At 36.8% G+C, this 15772-nt stretch overlaps 6 protein-coding genes across 6 annotated transcripts in view; 2 read left to right on the forward strand and 4 right to left on the reverse strand.

Annotated features, from left to right (window-relative positions):
* Positions 1-3637, forward strand: part of LOC106310784 (wall-associated receptor kinase-like 15) — a 7676-nt gene extending 4039 nt beyond the window's left edge. The window contains exon 3 of the mRNA XM_013748005.1: positions 2577-3637. Within this exon, the coding sequence (XP_013603459.1) occupies positions 2577-3637 (1061 nt within the window). The remainder of the gene's footprint in view (positions 1-2576) is intronic.
* Positions 3638-3651: 14 nt separating this feature from the next.
* Positions 3652-4872, reverse strand: LOC106310785 (CASP-like protein 5B2). Its single transcript, XM_013748006.1, has 3 exons — positions 4437-4872; positions 4208-4340; positions 3652-4134 (listed from the first exon to the last, which is right to left on the reverse strand). The coding sequence occupies exons 1-3, from the start codon at positions 4565-4567 to the stop codon at positions 3943-3945; spliced, it is 456 nt and encodes a 151-aa protein (XP_013603460.1). The 5' UTR covers positions 4568-4872; the 3' UTR covers positions 3652-3942.
* Positions 4873-5379: 507 nt separating this feature from the next.
* LOC106307758 (aldo-keto reductase family 4 member C11) lies at positions 5380-7418 on the forward strand. Its single transcript, XM_013744803.1, has 7 exons — positions 5380-5631; positions 5720-5770; positions 6032-6108; positions 6186-6273; positions 6352-6627; positions 6733-6981; positions 7072-7418. The coding sequence occupies exons 1-7, from the start codon at positions 5512-5514 to the stop codon at positions 7156-7158; spliced, it is 948 nt and encodes a 315-aa protein (XP_013600257.1). The 5' UTR covers positions 5380-5511; the 3' UTR covers positions 7159-7418.
* LOC106307759 (40S ribosomal protein S21-2-like) lies at positions 7338-8322 on the reverse strand. Its single transcript, XM_013744804.1, has 4 exons — positions 8195-8322; positions 7877-7950; positions 7659-7791; positions 7338-7546 (listed from the first exon to the last, which is right to left on the reverse strand). The coding sequence occupies exons 2-4, from the start codon at positions 7924-7926 to the stop codon at positions 7481-7483; spliced, it is 249 nt and encodes an 82-aa protein (XP_013600258.1). The 5' UTR covers positions 7927-7950; positions 8195-8322; the 3' UTR covers positions 7338-7480.
* Positions 8323-8530: 208 nt separating this feature from the next.
* On the reverse strand, positions 8531-11596 carry LOC106308074 (uracil phosphoribosyltransferase, chloroplastic-like). Its single transcript, XM_013745196.1, has 13 exons — positions 11361-11596; positions 11186-11287; positions 10338-10416; positions 10118-10176; positions 9962-10039; positions 9777-9858; positions 9642-9690; positions 9503-9564; positions 9331-9398; positions 9203-9258; positions 9063-9110; positions 8844-8942; positions 8531-8761 (listed from the first exon to the last, which is right to left on the reverse strand). The coding sequence occupies exons 1-12, from the start codon at positions 11493-11495 to the stop codon at positions 8891-8893; spliced, it is 870 nt and encodes a 289-aa protein (XP_013600650.1). The 5' UTR covers positions 11496-11596; the 3' UTR covers positions 8531-8761; positions 8844-8890.
* A 237-nt stretch (positions 11597-11833) lies between these two features.
* LOC106307613 (protein NRT1/ PTR FAMILY 5.7-like) lies at positions 11834-15351 on the reverse strand. Its single transcript, XM_013744610.1, has 4 exons — positions 15157-15351; positions 14855-15072; positions 13698-14242; positions 11834-13070 (listed from the first exon to the last, which is right to left on the reverse strand). The coding sequence occupies exons 1-4, from the start codon at positions 15290-15292 to the stop codon at positions 12188-12190; spliced, it is 1782 nt and encodes a 593-aa protein (XP_013600064.1). The 5' UTR covers positions 15293-15351; the 3' UTR covers positions 11834-12187.
* Positions 15352-15772: the final 421 nt, after the last annotated feature.

Consider the following 15772-nt stretch of genomic DNA (forward strand, 5'->3'; position numbering starts at 1 on the left):
CTAAAAGCCTAGTGAAATTACATCTCAGCCCCTTGTGACCAAACAAAAAAACAGAAGCCATTTTTATGAATATAGCCCTAGTAAATCGTCTGAGTCGTCTGAGATGTTGGAAGTCGTCTGGACGACTGAAGTGTAAGTCGTCTGGTACCGGTTTATTTTAAAAATAATTTATAAATCTTGTAAAAAAATATTTTGATGCGTGAAAAATAAAAATCAAGTAATTATAAACAGTTTTAAGTGATATAAATTAAGATATGATAAAATTGATTTGTTTTGAAGATAGATGAGTGGAAGTAGTGAATCATGAAATACTTTGGTTTAGGAGTTTGGCAAACATATGTTGTAGTATTGTATGTATTGTTAGGGTTAGATTTTGGAAAACTAAAATGTTTTTTTCAAAAATTAGTTTTCACCTATATGTGTTTATTTATGTGTATAGTAAACACTTTTCAAGTTTGATTTGGTTTTATGAAGTGTTTAATTAGATAATTAAGTTTAGGGGTTATGTTTAGGGTGTGGACGACTTATATTTCAGTCGTCTGTTGAATAATTTACTCGGACGACGTATATTTCAGTCGTCCACATCGTACCGATCCTTTAATTTTACCAATGTACGTTTTAACCTAACCGGATCATTTTCCTCGGACGACTTACATTTCAGTCGTCTGGTGAAGAAATTAAAACAGACGACTTACATGTAAGTCGTCCAGAAGAGTTTAATATTTTTAGCGGGAAATTAAATATTTTTAGCGGGAAACTAAAATAGAAGATTTTCCAGACGACTTACAAGTAAGTCGTCTGGTTTAAATTATTTAAGCGGGAAAATATTTTTTTTAAAAAATTTTAGGCGGGAATATTTGGACGACTTACATGTAAGTCATCTGTTTTAATTTCTTCACCAGATGACTGAAATGTAAGTCGTCCGAGTAAATTATTCAACAGACGACTGAAATATAAGTCGTCCACACCCTAAACATAACCCCTAAACTTAATTATCTAATTAATGACTTCATAAAATCAAATCAAACTTGAAAAGTGTTTACTATACACATAAATAAACACATATAGGTGAAAACTAATTTTTGAAAAAAACATTTTAGTTTTCCAAAATCTAACCCTAACAATACATACAATACTACAACATATGTTTGCCAAACTCCTAAACCAAAGTATTTCATGATTCACTACTTCCACTCATCTATCTTCAAAACAAATCAATTTTATCATATCTTAATTTATATCACTTAAAACTGTTTATAATTACTTGATTTTTATTTTTCACGCATCAAAATATTTTTTTACAAGATTTATAAATTATTTTTAAAATAAACCGGTACCAGACGACTTACACTTCAGTCGTCCAGACGACTTCCAACATCTCAGACGACTCAGACGATTTACTAGGGCTATATTCGTAAAAATGGCTTCTGTTTTTTTGTTTGGTCACAAGGGGCTGAGCTGTAATCTCACTAGGCTTTTAGGTTAGTTTTGCATTTGATTCAAGTTTGGGTATAGGTGTGGGGTTAAAATCAAGTTGTGGGTTAGTTTTGGCAAAAACCCCAATATTTAATTGTATTTTTATGTGCTATTGTAAAAAGGAAATTTAAGCTAAAAGTTAAGTTAAAAATTTAGTTAGTGCAAAAACAAAAAATAGTTAAATTTTATCAAGAAAAAATGAAATAAAAATAGTTGTTATTAATGGAAATTATATATAATATTTTTAGTTGTTATTATAGGCTTTAAATGTAAAAGTTTGATATATTTTTATATTAAAGTTATTATTTTTTACCTTCTAATTCTTTTTATTTATATAAAATAAATTCATTTTTATTAAATTACATACTTTAAATATAAGATTGATATATATTTATATTTAATTAAGATATTGCTTTTTCTATTAAATTGTTTTTTGATTTGTATAAATTTAAATCGTTTTTATTAAATTTATAAAAAAACTATATGTTATATGAAATATATTGCCTTTTCAGAATAAGGTGATTTGGAAACAATTATAAACAAAGAAAAGGTTAAATAAAAATGTTAATAATGTCATTATAATAATTAACTTAATTCATTAAAGTTATTATTGTAATTAACTATTCTAAAAATTAATATGAGATCGACACATAGGAAACTGATTTCTCAAATGATATTATAGAGATATTTTGAGTTGGGTAATCAAGTTAATTATTTAGATTTCAAATACAGTAAGTTTAGCTTACTAGAGTTTTTGAATTTAAGAATGTTCAACTTTTCTGATATTCGTTCAGGTTTGAACCGAACAATTCAATAATCCACATGTCTCGAAATACCGTCCTAAAAAAATCATTCTGAAATTTTTATAGACAGGATTAGTTACAGATTCGGGTTTTTTTTGGTTCACATTCGGTTCTCGTTCTCGGGTTCTATTAAAAATGCTTAGTCCTATGATTAACGGGTCAGATTCGGTTTGTTGATACGCGAAGGACTTTGGTTGAAGCTAACCTGTAGAAAAGAAACAAACAACAGAATTCAGATTCAAGCCGGTACGGTTCGATTTGGTTTGATGTAACTGATTCGGTTTAGCTATTGAACAGGTTTGGCCGGCGGTGTGGGGGTGTTATTGATCGCCGGAGGCGTAATGAAGATCATAATCTCGAAGCAGAATCGGATCGTCGCCGGAAGCCAATCGTGGGCGAGCATAAGGAAACTCCACCGTCACCTCTTAAGCACCAACAGCGCCGGACTCGACAGGATCTTCTCCGGCAAAGAAATCGTCAAAGCGACGAACAACTTCTCCAAATCCAACCTCCTCGGCTTCGGCGGATTCGGCGAGGTTTTCAAAGGCGATCTCGACGACGGGACAACAGTCGCCGTGAAGCGAGCCAAGCTCGGGAACGAGAAGAGCATATACCAGATCGTCAACGAGGTTCAGATCCTCTGCCAAGTAAGCCACAAGAATCTCGTGAAGCTCCTCGGATGCTGCATCGAGTTGGATATGCCGATTCTCGTTTACGAATACGTCCCTAACGGAACGTTGCACGAGCACGTCTACTCTAACGGAACGTACGAGCCGTTACCGTGGCGGCGCCGTTTAATGATCGCTCACCAAACGGCGCAGGGACTTGCTTACCTCCACTCATCCGCCTCCCCGCCGATTTACCACAGAGACGTGAAGCTGAGCAACATTCTCCTCGACGAGAATCTCGACGTTAAGGTAGCAGACTTCGGGTTATCGAGATTGGGCGTGAGCGATGTGAGCCACGTGACGACGTGCGCGCAAGGGACGTTAGGGTATTTGGATCCGGAGTACTATCTTAACTTCCAGTTGACGGACAAGAGTGACGTGTACAGCTTCGGCGTGGTGTTGTTCGAGCTGTTGACTTGTAAGAAGGCGATTGATTTTAACCGGGATGAGGAAGACGTGAATCTTGTGGTGTTTTTGAGGAAGGCGTTGAGGGAAGGGAGGTTGGAGGAGATGATTGATCCGGTGATGTTGAAAGGAGCGACGGAGGTGGAGATGGAGAGTATGAAGGAGCTTGGTGTTCTTGCTGAGCGGTGCGTGAAGGAGACGAGGCAGAGCCGGCCAACGATGAAAGCTGCTGCCAAGGAGATTGAAAGTATTTTAAATGGACTTTTGCTTCTGCGCCGTGAATGATATAATTCGAATTTTTGAAAAAAATTTGTAAAACGAAGTTTCTTTGTGTTGTCGTTTAAGAATTTCGTACATAGTATGAGATAACAAGATAGAGTGTCTTCTTACGAAATGTGAATTTGATCTAGTAGATGATCTAATCTCACGTGACTCATGGTGCTAAAGTATCACTAAATTTTTGTTTCTTCTGGTCAATGTACATAGATCAAGTGATATATAAGCTTTTAAGAAAACACTGATGGTTGTTCATATGAAGCTATTATATGTCATCACAACGAGTTACAAGATGTTCTCGACAGTTCAAGAATCTAAACCGAGGCATAGATCCAAAATGAGACATGAAACGAAACTGCGATTTGAACCCAAGTGACGAAAGAAAGCGCAACAGCTACTTCATACCTAAGACAGTCATGGACATCGCAATACTTGATATCTCTAGCGTATAAGACTACAACTCCTGCTGATGAACATGCAGCTGCAAGAGATAAAATTGCAGTCACCTGCGTTTCAACAAGAAAACAATTCAACCGTTTGTAAAGATTTAGAGAGTCCAACAAGAAGCAGCTTCTATACCAAATCGCCACCGATGAATAAGCTAACTGCGGTTAGGTGTTGGAGGTCTTTCTTGTACCTCAGAGCATAAACATTAACACATGCGAGCCAAAAGCTCCACAGCATTTGAAGACACATTGAAGCAATCAAGTAGCTGAAACCAAAAGAGGTCAGTTTCTTTCTTGATTTGAAATCCGACATCTAAGCCAACATAACCGAATCAAGACTTAGAAGAAACGAAAAACCATACGAGAAAGCTGTGCGTTTATAGAAGTCCTTCGCAGAGAGCATAACGACCATTGATGCGGCGGCAGAAGTACATTGTCCGATTCGAAGTAACAGGCCACACACGGTTCCTGGTCTTCCGATAATCTTCTTCATCTCAGTCTTTTTTTTGTCTTCCCAACTCAGAAAATCAGAGAGGAAATCGAGGCGTTAGCAAGAAACCTTAGCTTTTAATTTTCGGAATTTTGGCGGGGAATAGCAGATGCAGAGGATGATCGACACTTTTTTTTTTACGAAACCCTAGCTTTTACGAACGCTAGAAGATGATCGGCACCTTTTACGAATGATCGACACCTATAGATAAGAGTTTCCGAAATTGCTCTAGATTCGATTATAAGCTTCTTCGCCCCGTCTTTCTTCTTTTGACATTTACTCTTTTTTTTTTTAAGCTTGCTTTTAAGTTCTTGAGCTAGTGGAATACGAAGTCGCGCCTGACAAATTTTTTGTTTTGCTTTTTGTTTATGAGGTTTTAATTAGCGATAACACGATCAACATTCGGATATTCTTTCGGATTCATTTCAATTTTTTGATTAGAATTGGTTTGGTTATTTTGGATTTTCGAATTTTCATATGATCGTAGTAGGCTCCCAGTTCGGTTAGAATCATTGTGGATTCAAATCAAATTTCAACTATTCGTTCGAGTTCTAATTTAATATTTTTTTAGTTAATTGAATATTTTATTTCAAATATTTAGTTATTTGATTCTTTGAATATTTTACCCAGATTTTATTTTGTTTTTCTATTATAAATTTAAAATTTTATGGTTTTATTCCGGTTCTGTTCAGATATAAATTAATTTTAGTTTATTTTGGTATTTCCATTGAATTTTGAACAGTTGTAATTACTAACTAGTGGGTTAATTAGGCAAGAGATCACTCTGTAATAGATAACTTAGAAAATGCACCCTTAGTATTCATCCACGTGTGTGTAATCTGGCCACTGTACGAACAAATCTCACGATTTTCCCGCTCTATCGATCTGGTTAACCCCAGAAGAACCGAGATCTACAATCGCAATCCTAAAGCTCTGCGTCTCTAACAATGGCGAACGATATCGGATCCTTCGAACTCAACACCGGAGCAAAGATCCCATCCGTCGGTCTCGGAACATGGCAGGCTGCTCCTGGCGTCGTGGGAGACGCCGTCGCCGCCGCTGTGAAGGTTCGTCTCAGAATTTTTAGTGATTGAATTGAAGATCCGTTTCAGGAGTATAACTAACAATCGATACATTATCTTTCTCGTTTTGCAGATTGGGTATCAGCATATTGATTGTGCTTCCAGATATGGCAACGAAGCTGAGGTAAATCCATTATATGCCTCACCGATCTGAGTTTGTGTTATCTTCTAAACATTACATTAGGTATCTGTTGAGCTTAGTCTGTGATGGCGTTTTAGGTTCCATTATCTTCTAGATTATTGAGGTTCATGGACTATAGTGTATACTATATAGTGTGGTATGATCATCCTTATAGAGTTATGGGACTGTCTTCTTAACTAAGCTTTAAAGTGTGTTGGCTTCATTGTGTTATTCGATATTGATAAGGCCCTTTTGGAACTGCAGATTGGGAAAGTTCTGAAGAAGTTGTTTGAAGATGGCGTAGTGAAGCGTGAGAAGCTGTTCATCACGTCAAAGATCTGGTATTTTGTTCATAGCTTACGTATTTGCAGTTTCCTTTGCGTCTGTTTAGCCTCTAGCTTTGATTATGTCGTGACAGGTTGACTGAGCTTGACCCACCGGATGTTCCTGAGGCATTGAACAGAACTCTACAGGATCTGCAGCTCGATTATGTCGACCTGTATCTCGTAAGCATCTGCTTCTTTGGAACTCTTATTACGCTTTCGTATACCTCATTTGAGATTTTATTTGGTCTTTCTTTTCAGATTCACTGGCCTGTTCGGTTGAAGAAAGGCAGTGTTGAGTTTAAGCCAGAGAACATTATGCCTATCGATATTCCTAGCACATGGAAAGCAATGGAAGCACTGTATGACTCAGGCAAGGCACGAGCCATTGGGGTAAGCAACTTCTCTACAAAGAAACTCTCGGATCTCGTGGAGTTTGCTCGGGTTCCTCCAGCTGTAAACCAGGTGGAATGTCACCCTTCATGGCAACAACATAAGCTTCATGAGTTCTGCAAGTCCAAAGGGATTCACTTGTCAGTAAGTTTGAACCACCCAACATTGTCCAAAATCATTACAGTCTCTCAAGGGAAAGGAATCAGAAATCTTCAGTTTCTTACACGTGTGAATGTTTGATTGTTGCAGGGGTATTCGCCATTGGGTTCTCCAGGAACAACGTGGGTGAAAGCAGATGTTCTAAAGAGCCCGGTCCTGGAAACGGTGGCTAAAGAAATCGGTAAGTCTCTTGCGCAAACCGCGCTTCGATGGGGTGTTCAAATGGGTCATAGTGTGCTTCCGAAAAGCACAAATGAAGCGAGGATCAGGGAGAACTTCGATGTACTGGGATGGTCAATTCCAAAAGAAATGTTTGACAAGTTTTCTCAGATAGAACAGGCAAGTAAAACCACATCTCTTCTGCATAATTGTGATTCAACGAAGAGTCTAAATATTGGTTTTTTTGTTGTTGTTGTATTAACTGCGCAGGCTAGGTTGGTCCAAGGTACATCGTTCGTTCATGAGACTATGAGTCCTTACAAGACACTTGATGAGCTTTGGGATGGTGAAATATGATTCAAAAATGTGTTTTTGTTGAATTTCAATGCTTAACCATAACTATTTCCTCCTTTTTCTAATTAATCGATGGCAATAATACGCAACACAAGTTCACAAGTTCCTGTTGCAAATCCTGACGCTGATTTGTGTAGCAGTTCTCTTGTGTGTAGAAAATAAAAATGTAGTTACTGTAGGACTGATTCAAATGCCACCAAAACGTAATTATTTTTCATAAATCAGAAAACAAAGATACGAGTTCGCAGAAAGAGAAAACTCAATAATGAAACATGGCAAAAACAACAAGTAGCAACAGCTTATAGATTCTATGTCTCTATCTATCTCACTGTTGTTTGGTTTCGACTTTATTCTTCTGCCAGAGCCTGTCGACGCCACTGTCTGCGTCTCCCTGCAATTTCAGCCAAATGGTTAACAGACGAACACAATAATCATATTACACTTTGATAAAACAATTGCGAAAGATCAATACTAGCATTAAAAGGAGGAGAGATATGACAAACCTGAGCACGGACGAATCCGCAAAGAGCAAGAGTGGTGAACTGGCCAGTGTAGATACCGTCGGCGTCAAGATGACCAATGTTAAGCTGAACAGAGGCGTGATCCTTTGAGGTGATCAATCTGTTTGTCGCCGAGCTACAAAATTAGCCAACCAAAAAGAATAAGCTAAAGATTAATCAAAACAGCCAACATTGTGTAGAAAAAAAATAAAACAGCTTACCATTTCCTCGGAATGTAAAGCTCAGTGACGACTCCTTCCTCGTTCTGCATGATTTTTAGCTTGGAAAATTCGATCTGATCATTAAGAAAAAAAAAAGGTCTGATGAGCAATAGAATATCGTCTTCAAATATAGAAAGATTCGCTAGAAACAGATGCACATTGGTGTGAAGAGTAATCTTAAGCTTCTAACAGAGGTCATCCAGAGTAAATATATAAACATTCTACAATGAGTAATTTACAGCCAGCTATAAATCATAAGGACCGACTTCTGAAATCAAAATGACAGGAAGGAGGATATTAAGGGGCTAAGAAGATAACCTGAGCGGGAGAAGAATCTAAAACGGAGAGAGCAGTGCGGCGGCGATGGAAAAATTGACTGAGAAGCAATTTATGTTATTTATAGTCGCGGGCTGTTAGGGTTTTGGTTTATATGAAATGATTGTTATTGACTGTTATACCCTTCATATGTAACCGAACCGAACTGAGCTGAATACAAGATAGTTTCGGTCTATTTGTAATCCGAATGAGAACGTAAAAGTTGAATTAAACAAAAATATTAGTTTCGGTCTTTCTATAGCAGGCAGCAATTAGCATCCAACTAACTTCATTAGCTTGCGCTCATTTGTCGCGGAACATGGAACATATAAAATGAAATAAGCAAGCAGCTCCATCTACTAATTACAAGATTATAATGTTTGATTTTCTCGTACAATTATTTTTATTCCAAAAAATAGTTTTGTTGACAAAGTTGTTTCACTAACAATGATACACATACAAATCTGGACGAAGCAAAACTGATGTTTACAAGTTTCTTCTTTGTTTCGTAATAATCAGGAGCTCTTATCCTCCAATGTGATCTCTTACATCATAAACCTCTCACCAAACCTGAGATTGAGTCATATCAATGGTAAGAAACCCAAAGAAAACAATCTAATGGGGTTTGTCACTGTAAATTTAGAGAACTCACACAAGAATCACTTCATCAAAAGCTTAACCAAAACCTCAAACTTGTTTTCATGTCCCAAAACTGCGGTCTCCAGCGTCTCCAAGCCCAGGGATTATGAACCTAATCCCATTATAAACGTATAAAGGACCTTATAACTCCTTACCATATGCTAGTTTTCTTACATAAAATCAAGAATCCAGTAATGGAAAGCCAAACTTTCAAAACTCCAGCCTGACTTACCCCTTTTCATTGACTTGAGGATCGATAATTCCAGTATACACATGAAGCCTGGAATGTTGCAAACAATAACCAAAACAGTTAAGTAAAGCCCCCGCCAGGTTTCAAACAAGTTAAAGAGTCAAATCTTTCGGTATTGATACCCTGGATATTTCTCATTAAGCTTAGATAGTGCAGGAGGTGCAGCAACCGCACAAATCTGTAATCATGGAGATACAGGATAAAGCATAATATATGTTATTCTACAGCCAACATGTTTATATATGCTTACCACTTTGATTTGCTGAACAGACAAACCACGTTCCTTCAACAGATCCATCGCCGCAACTATGGTACCGCCTGAGAAACATTCGGTATTACATCTGAGGAGCATCAAAACACTAACTATACTTGTTCTACTATGATGGTGGCTACATTGCAATTTTTTTACAAGACTTCCTAACCTGTAGCAAGCATTGGATCCACCAAAAACACTCGAGAATTTTCGGGAAATTCGTCAGGCAACCTGATGAACATGTATCAAATCTGTCACCATATAGACGCTTCGGTCCTAACAACACAATGATGTGGATAAGTTCTTACTTGTTTAGATACACAGAAGGCAAAAGTGTTTCCTCGTCCCGGCTTATTCCTGGTAAGAAAGGACATGAGAAGCTATGGATTAAACGTTCTTTTGACATCTTATCTTCAGGCAACAGATAGTAAGTATATTTTTACCTAAGTGATATATTTTATTTGCAGGCAAAACTGTTGATGCGTGTTCCGCAAGAGCAAGACCAGCTCTTAAAATCGGAACAACCTACACAGAGTTACAAAAGCCAAGAACAATAAATGTCTTAATAATATCTTTGGATTGAGAAGAAAAATACAGAAAACAAGAGAGTCTCAGGGAAGAGACAAACCGCTATAGGCTCTCTAGGATCAATGAATTCAACAGAAGCAGCACCCATTGGAGACATTATTTCTCCAACAACAGTTGGCTTTTACACATCACATAAGTGGAAAAAAATAATCAAGAAACAAAAAAGCAAACTTAGCAAAGAAAAGAGAGATGTCACCAGCCATTCTCGAGATGCTTCATACATCAATAGCCTCCCTAGTTCAGCGATTGCACTCCCTAAAAGAATAATGCTCAAAAGAACTCAGATTTAAAAGAAAGACACATACTTTACTGTAGCCAACAGAAAACATGTCTCTGAATACTCATTTCCAAACGCAGACAACCTAACAATGTTAGAATCTCCACTAACACTCAAAACACTAGTCTTATATACTCACTGAAAATGGGACTAGGAGTTTGGTCGTTTCTCAGGACAGAGATCCAGTGTTTGATCAAAGGATGTGGTGGCACGAAGACCTGAAAGACCATGATTCAATTCAACTTTCCACGCAAAACTTTTATATATTAGTTCTTTTTTTTTTTTAAATACAATTACTGATCTAAGACTTTCATTCATTAATTATATTCTCTTTTTTTGTTTTTTATTAACATCAACCTAAAACAACATACTCAGCTCCCCATCTATATTCTCTTTCATGGTGGACAATTGTAAGAACATGTTAAATTTGAATTTAAAGGTTTTTTTATTTAAAAACAATTGACAGCTACTGGCTGGTTCTAAAAATGTTTATTAATTGAGAAAATGACTAGGATATCACTAAAAAAGTTTTTGTCACAAATATAGTCTTTAAGAATAAAAATGATCAAAATATCACTTAATGTTTTATCAAAAGAGATAAATATACACTTATACCCAATGGTAAATTAATTTAGACATTAGAGTTCAGAGTTAAGGGGTGGGTTTAGGATTTAAGGTTTACGGTTTAGGATTTAGAGTTTAGGGTTTAGGGGTGGATTTTAGGGTTTAGAGTTAAAGGGTGAGGTTTAAGATTTAGGGTTTAGGGTTTATGATTTATGGTTTAGAATTGGGTTTTGGGATAACATTTCAAATTTTGATAAAATAAAAAATATATATTTTTTTGTAAAGATAAAATGCTATTTTGGTCATTTTAGTTTTTGAAGACTGTTCCTGTGACATAATCTTAATATGCTATTTTGGAGATTTGCCATTATTAATTCACTAAATATATTAAAACAAAATCTGATTAATCGGAGTCAATTTTACCAGCATCCTATTGCTTCCAGTAATGGAGCTTTCCGACGCCGCCACTTTGGCTCTAACCGGAATACTCCGCCGGGGAACAGGCGAAGGAGAAGCACCCAGAGTCTGTAGAATTCGAAATTCGAAATCAAAATGAATATTCAGTTCGAGTGAGCATTGTTGGAATAGTGGTTAATACCTGATTGGAGGAATTAAAGGAGAGGAAAGAGGAAGGAGTAGGCTTTACGCGGCCGCATTGTTGTTGTTGTCGGGGAGTTAAACGCAGCGTTTCGGTGTAACACCGGACAGCGTTACTACTAATTGAGCACGCCATTCACGGCGATGTTCGAATCTCTGGTCTTACCAGAAATTTTGGAAAGGCGATAAGAGTGATCAGCGATGGATAATTGGATAATAAACCGGCCGTCACAATCTGTAACGAATAATTTTGGGTCATAATAATTTACGATTGGGCTATATATATTTCCTTTCTTAGAAACCCATTGGGCTTTATTTCTATATGCAATTGATCTTTTGCCTTTTTTTTTCTGCCACATCGAATTGTTTTGTTGCTTGAGTTAATAAATTTTGTATACAAACGGTTCTTATTTTTGTTGGTTGAGTTAAGGTTATAGATTGATTTGGTTTGGTATTTATGTCCACATTTCGATATGTCGATAACATTAGTTTATTAGTATCCACATAAACCAGCACTACATAAATAAGCGTACGAAAACACTTAACAAAAGTACAACAAAAAGAACATAAAATAGTTGTGATCATATGACCAGGCCAGAACCGGCCCTTGTTAGAAGCCAATGAAGTATGGGCTTGCGGCCTTTATATTACTAACTAAAATATCGGCCACCAAATCACGCAAGCAACTTTAGTCCAGTGGTCAATTGCTTCTCTCTTCTGTTAGAGCTGAGAGGTTCATACATAACCAGTCACATTATCATTATTATTTTTGGTTTGTAGCCTCACCAAAACAAGGACCGGCTCTGGACCAGGCCTATGGCAATGTTATTACGTATACTTCGACGTATTAGGCGCCGAGGGTGCCTCAACGTCATCGCCACCATCAGCAACAACCACACTTGATTGTACACTCTTGTAAGTATATCTTCTGGCTACAAATACAAAGAAGCATATATTTGCAGCGGTCAAAGCGGCTAGCGTCCAGTAAAAGCGGTCCAAGCGGCTGCTATTAAGATCTTTCCCGAACAAGGTCTTTCCAGAGATTTCCTCAGCTAAACGATCAGTAACCGTCATCAAAAGATTGTTGACAAAGCTAGCCGCACCAACCACACTAAGGTAAAGCCCTATGCCTAAACTTCTCATTGAATCAGGGACTTGGTCGTAGAAATATTCTTGAAGACCCACAAGGGTAAAAGCGTCTGCTATGCCTATGACTATGAATTGAGGAGCTAACCATATAGCATTCATGGGCACGTGATGTTGCTTAGTATAATCCAATCTTTTTCTCTCAACTAAAGCAGCAATGATCATGGCGAGTAATGAAAAAACCATACCGGTTCCAATTCGTTGTAATATGCTAATACCTCTTTCTTTTCCAGTGAGGCGTCTCGAAAGAGGCACGAGGATTTTCTCGTAGACTGTTACGGAGATGATCATGGAGAGAGCTACGAGGGCGAACATGGAAGATGGAGGAACTATGAAGCTGTGACCTATGTGTCGGTCCATGATAATGGCTTGTTTGATGAAGAATGTTGTGCTTTGAGTAGCGCATATGCCAAAGGCTAATGTAAAGAACCAGATTGGAATCATGTTGATGAGTAGCTTCAGTTCTTCTACTTTTGTTATCGTTGCTAGTTTCCATGGACTCTCCTTCTCGGCCATAGCATTATCGCTTCCTCGGTTTTCGATGATGGATGCCTTGTCTAAAAATCTGAAAACCGTATAAAATTAGTTTCATGTATGGATGTAAAAGAAACATGTTATAGTTGGAAATTAAGTGTTTAATCCTGATAAACAACTAAAATAAAAACAAAACCAGTATAAGCTTAAAAGTTAAAGCCAAAACTAAATTCATCCCTGCAAAAAAAAAGTGCCTCTACAGTTATATATATAAAAAAAATATGTACAACTTTATAACTAATACTTTTTAAAAGAATTGTGATGGAAACAAAAACATTTACATCAAATGATTCTTGGGCATTTTTAAACAGTTAAAAACTTACAAATATATATATATATATAATTTACATATATTATATACCAAAATCAGGGCTCATAATTATTATTATATTGGGACATCATGTTGGGCTCTGGAGCAGTTGCACCGTTTGTTCTTTTCTAACCCGACTCTGAGTTAATTCGACAAAAAAAAAAATCACGAACCATTTAAACAAAAAACTAGATTTGTATTTTGAAAAAAATGAATTCAAATAGAATATGTAACAAATCAGTAGATTATATTATATTTTACTTTGTTTAGTAGGTATTGCTGTTCAATAACCAAAACCGAACCTAAACCAAAATTGAACATATATATAGTTGTAACTCGTAAACTTACTTGAGCTTTTCTGTGCGGGAAAGAAGCCGTCCTTTACTATACTCTTCTCTAGACAACTTATGAAGAAGAGAAGAATCATTGGGACGGGGAAGGTGTCTTTTAGCAACGGCAGCAACAAAGACTTGCAACATCGGTGTCAATGGGCTACCAGAAGGTGCTCGATAACGATAGAACGGTTTACCAATAAGGAAGACCATAAGCGAAGTAGCCATGACTACGGTGAGTATGATACCAGCCACACCCCAACCAATATGGTCCTCTATATAGACGACTATAGTCACGGCGGTTAAAACACCAGCGCATAGACCGGCGCTCCACCAGTTAAAGTAAGACATTTTCATCTTCCGTTCTTCAGGATGGTCGTCTTCGAATTGGTCAGCTCCAAAGCTCTCAAGGGATGGCTTATGACCTCCAGTGCCTATGGAGATTAAGTATATTGCAATGAAGAACGCTATTTCGTGGGCTTTCCTTGGTTCAACACACACTTCTTCATGACAAGGTTTCAATCCCGGTATAAACCAAGACAATGTTAACAGAATCAATCCCTGTACATTGAAAAATAAATTCAACAAATATAAGAAAATTAGAGAAACAAACCATCAAGCTTTGACTGATCTCAAATCAAACAATACTATAAACAATGTACATATTTAAAACGTGACCCTCTCAAACGTACCTATAAAATATGTTTTGATGGAAAAACCTATAAAATATGTATTATCAGAAATAATATAAACATAAGAAAACAAGAGAAACAAACCATCAAGCTTTGACTGATCTCAAATTATATAACATAAACAAAGTATATAACTGATTTAAAGATGTTTCAGAAAGTATATAATTAGAACGTGACTGTCAGAATTTTTTTAAACAAGGGTCCCAAATATTTTTAAACAGTTTTGTTCGAATCCATCAGTAGCACATGCTAACAGACAGTTTGGATATAAAATATCGATAACAGTTCTAACATTTTGGAGTATTATTGAACCGGTTATGAGAATATATGTATGCAAGATATGCTACTATATACAAAAGGCCCACCACCAAAACAACTAAAAAATGTATATAAATAAGGTTTTCAACAAACTAAATAAATAAATAAGGTTTGTATTTTAAATATTGAACTCAGTATCAATTTTCCGAGTACAAGATATTACCATAAGGTAGATGATGGTTGCAAGTAGGACAGTGGCATAGCGGCCGATATAAGCATCGGCGACGAAGCCTCCAAGAAGAGGCATTAAAGTGGTGACACCAGCCCAGTAGTTTGCATTTCGTACAGCCATCTTAAGATCTTGGTGAAGAATGGTCGTTAAGTAGACCACTAAGCTCGTCGAGATCCCAAAGTAACTTAGCCTCTCACTGAACTCGATTGCTGCATGTACACATATATCAAACCATAAGATTATATTGTACACATTTAATACAAGAGGTCTCTACACAAAGTTTATATACAAACCAATGATGAAGAGTGCAGCTCTCCAGGCTCCGGTTCTAGCCCGAACCGGAATCTCCCCTCTACTATCGAGAGAAGAATCAAGAACCCATTTTTGTTGATCATCGTATGACTCTATATCATTCTTTCTCTGCTCCATAACTTTTTGTATTGAGAGAGATTGAGTGAGTCTGTAAGAGAGAGAGGATTGTTGATGTGTAATGTGTTTGTGGAGAAGCAAGCTTGGTTCTCTTTATAATGGATAACATTCGCTATGTTGAGTCTTCTTGTTTAGTGCTTCGAGATTCTCTCAAAGGAATTAACCACGAAAAGGACAAGTTAAGTTGACAAAAGAAGACACGTACGCAAGAACTTAGGTACTATTCTGGTTCTTTAATAAATACGTACATAAAAGGCTTACATTTAGTTTCACACGATAGTTTTAGTACTAAAGTTTATACAATAAATACATGGAAGTAAAATGATAGTGAAGTTTCGATTAGGTTCAGATAAGTACAAATTTCGGTGTGATGTGGTACACATCTTTTCCAATCGATCACTTTCAGATTGTAATTTCTGTGGCTCTGTGGACCTCACGAGTCTCATTAATAGAAGTTGAAATTTCTATTAACTCCAAAGT

The sequence above is a fragment of the Brassica oleracea genome, chromosome C8 (assembly GCF_000695525.1).
Source record: "Brassica oleracea var. oleracea cultivar TO1000 chromosome C8, BOL, whole genome shotgun sequence".
NCBI lineage: Eukaryota > Viridiplantae > Streptophyta > Magnoliopsida > Brassicales > Brassicaceae > Brassica > Brassica oleracea.

Coding starts and splice junctions, on each gene's coding strand:
- LOC106310785 (XM_013748006.1), bottom strand. CDS start 4,567: ATGAAGAAGATTATCGGAAGACCAGGAACCGTGTGTGGCCTGTTACTT. Junction 4,341..4,436: donor TATAAACGCACAGCTTTCTC/GTATGGTTTTTC, acceptor TTTTGGTTTCAG/CTACTTGATTGCTTCAATGT. Junction 4,135..4,207: donor TATTCATCGGTGGCGATTTG/GTATAGAAGCTG, acceptor GTTGAAACGCAG/GTGACTGCAATTTTATCTCT.
- LOC106307758 (XM_013744803.1), top strand. CDS start 5,512: ATGGCGAACGATATCGGATCCTTCGAACTCAACACCGGAGCAAAGATC. Junction 5,771..6,031: donor GATATGGCAACGAAGCTGAG/GTAAATCCATTA, acceptor TTGGAACTGCAG/ATTGGGAAAGTTCTGAAGAA. Junction 6,982..7,071: donor AGTTTTCTCAGATAGAACAG/GCAAGTAAAACC, acceptor TTAACTGCGCAG/GCTAGGTTGGTCCAAGGTAC.
- LOC106307759 (XM_013744804.1), bottom strand. CDS start 7,926: ATGCAGAACGAGGAAGGAGTCGTCACTGAGCTTTACATTCCGAGGAAA. Junction 7,792..7,876: donor CTTTACATTCCGAGGAAATG/GTAAGCTGTTTT, acceptor CTAATTTTGTAG/CTCGGCGACAAACAGATTGA. Junction 7,547..7,658: donor GCGGATTCGTCCGTGCTCAG/GTTTGTCATATC, acceptor CTGAAATTGCAG/GGAGACGCAGACAGTGGCGT.
- LOC106308074 (XM_013745196.1), bottom strand. CDS start 11,495: ATGGCGTGCTCAATTAGTAGTAACGCTGTCCGGTGTTACACCGAAACG. Junction 10,177..10,337: donor AACTCCTAGTCCCATTTTCA/GTGAGTATATAA, acceptor TTATTCTTTTAG/GGAGTGCAATCGCTGAACTA. Junction 8,943..9,062: donor CCTCAAGTCAATGAAAAGGG/GTAAGTCAGGCT, acceptor TAATGGGATTAG/GTTCATAATCCCTGGGCTTG.
- LOC106307613 (XM_013744610.1), bottom strand. CDS start 15,292: ATGGAGCAGAGAAAGAATGATATAGAGTCATACGATGATCAACAAAAA. Junction 14,243..14,854: donor CAACCATCATCTACCTTATG/GTAATATCTTGT, acceptor TTCAATGTACAG/GGATTGATTCTGTTAACATT. Junction 13,071..13,697: donor TCCCGCACAGAAAAGCTCAA/GTAAGTTTACGA, acceptor TACGGTTTTCAG/ATTTTTAGACAAGGCATCCA.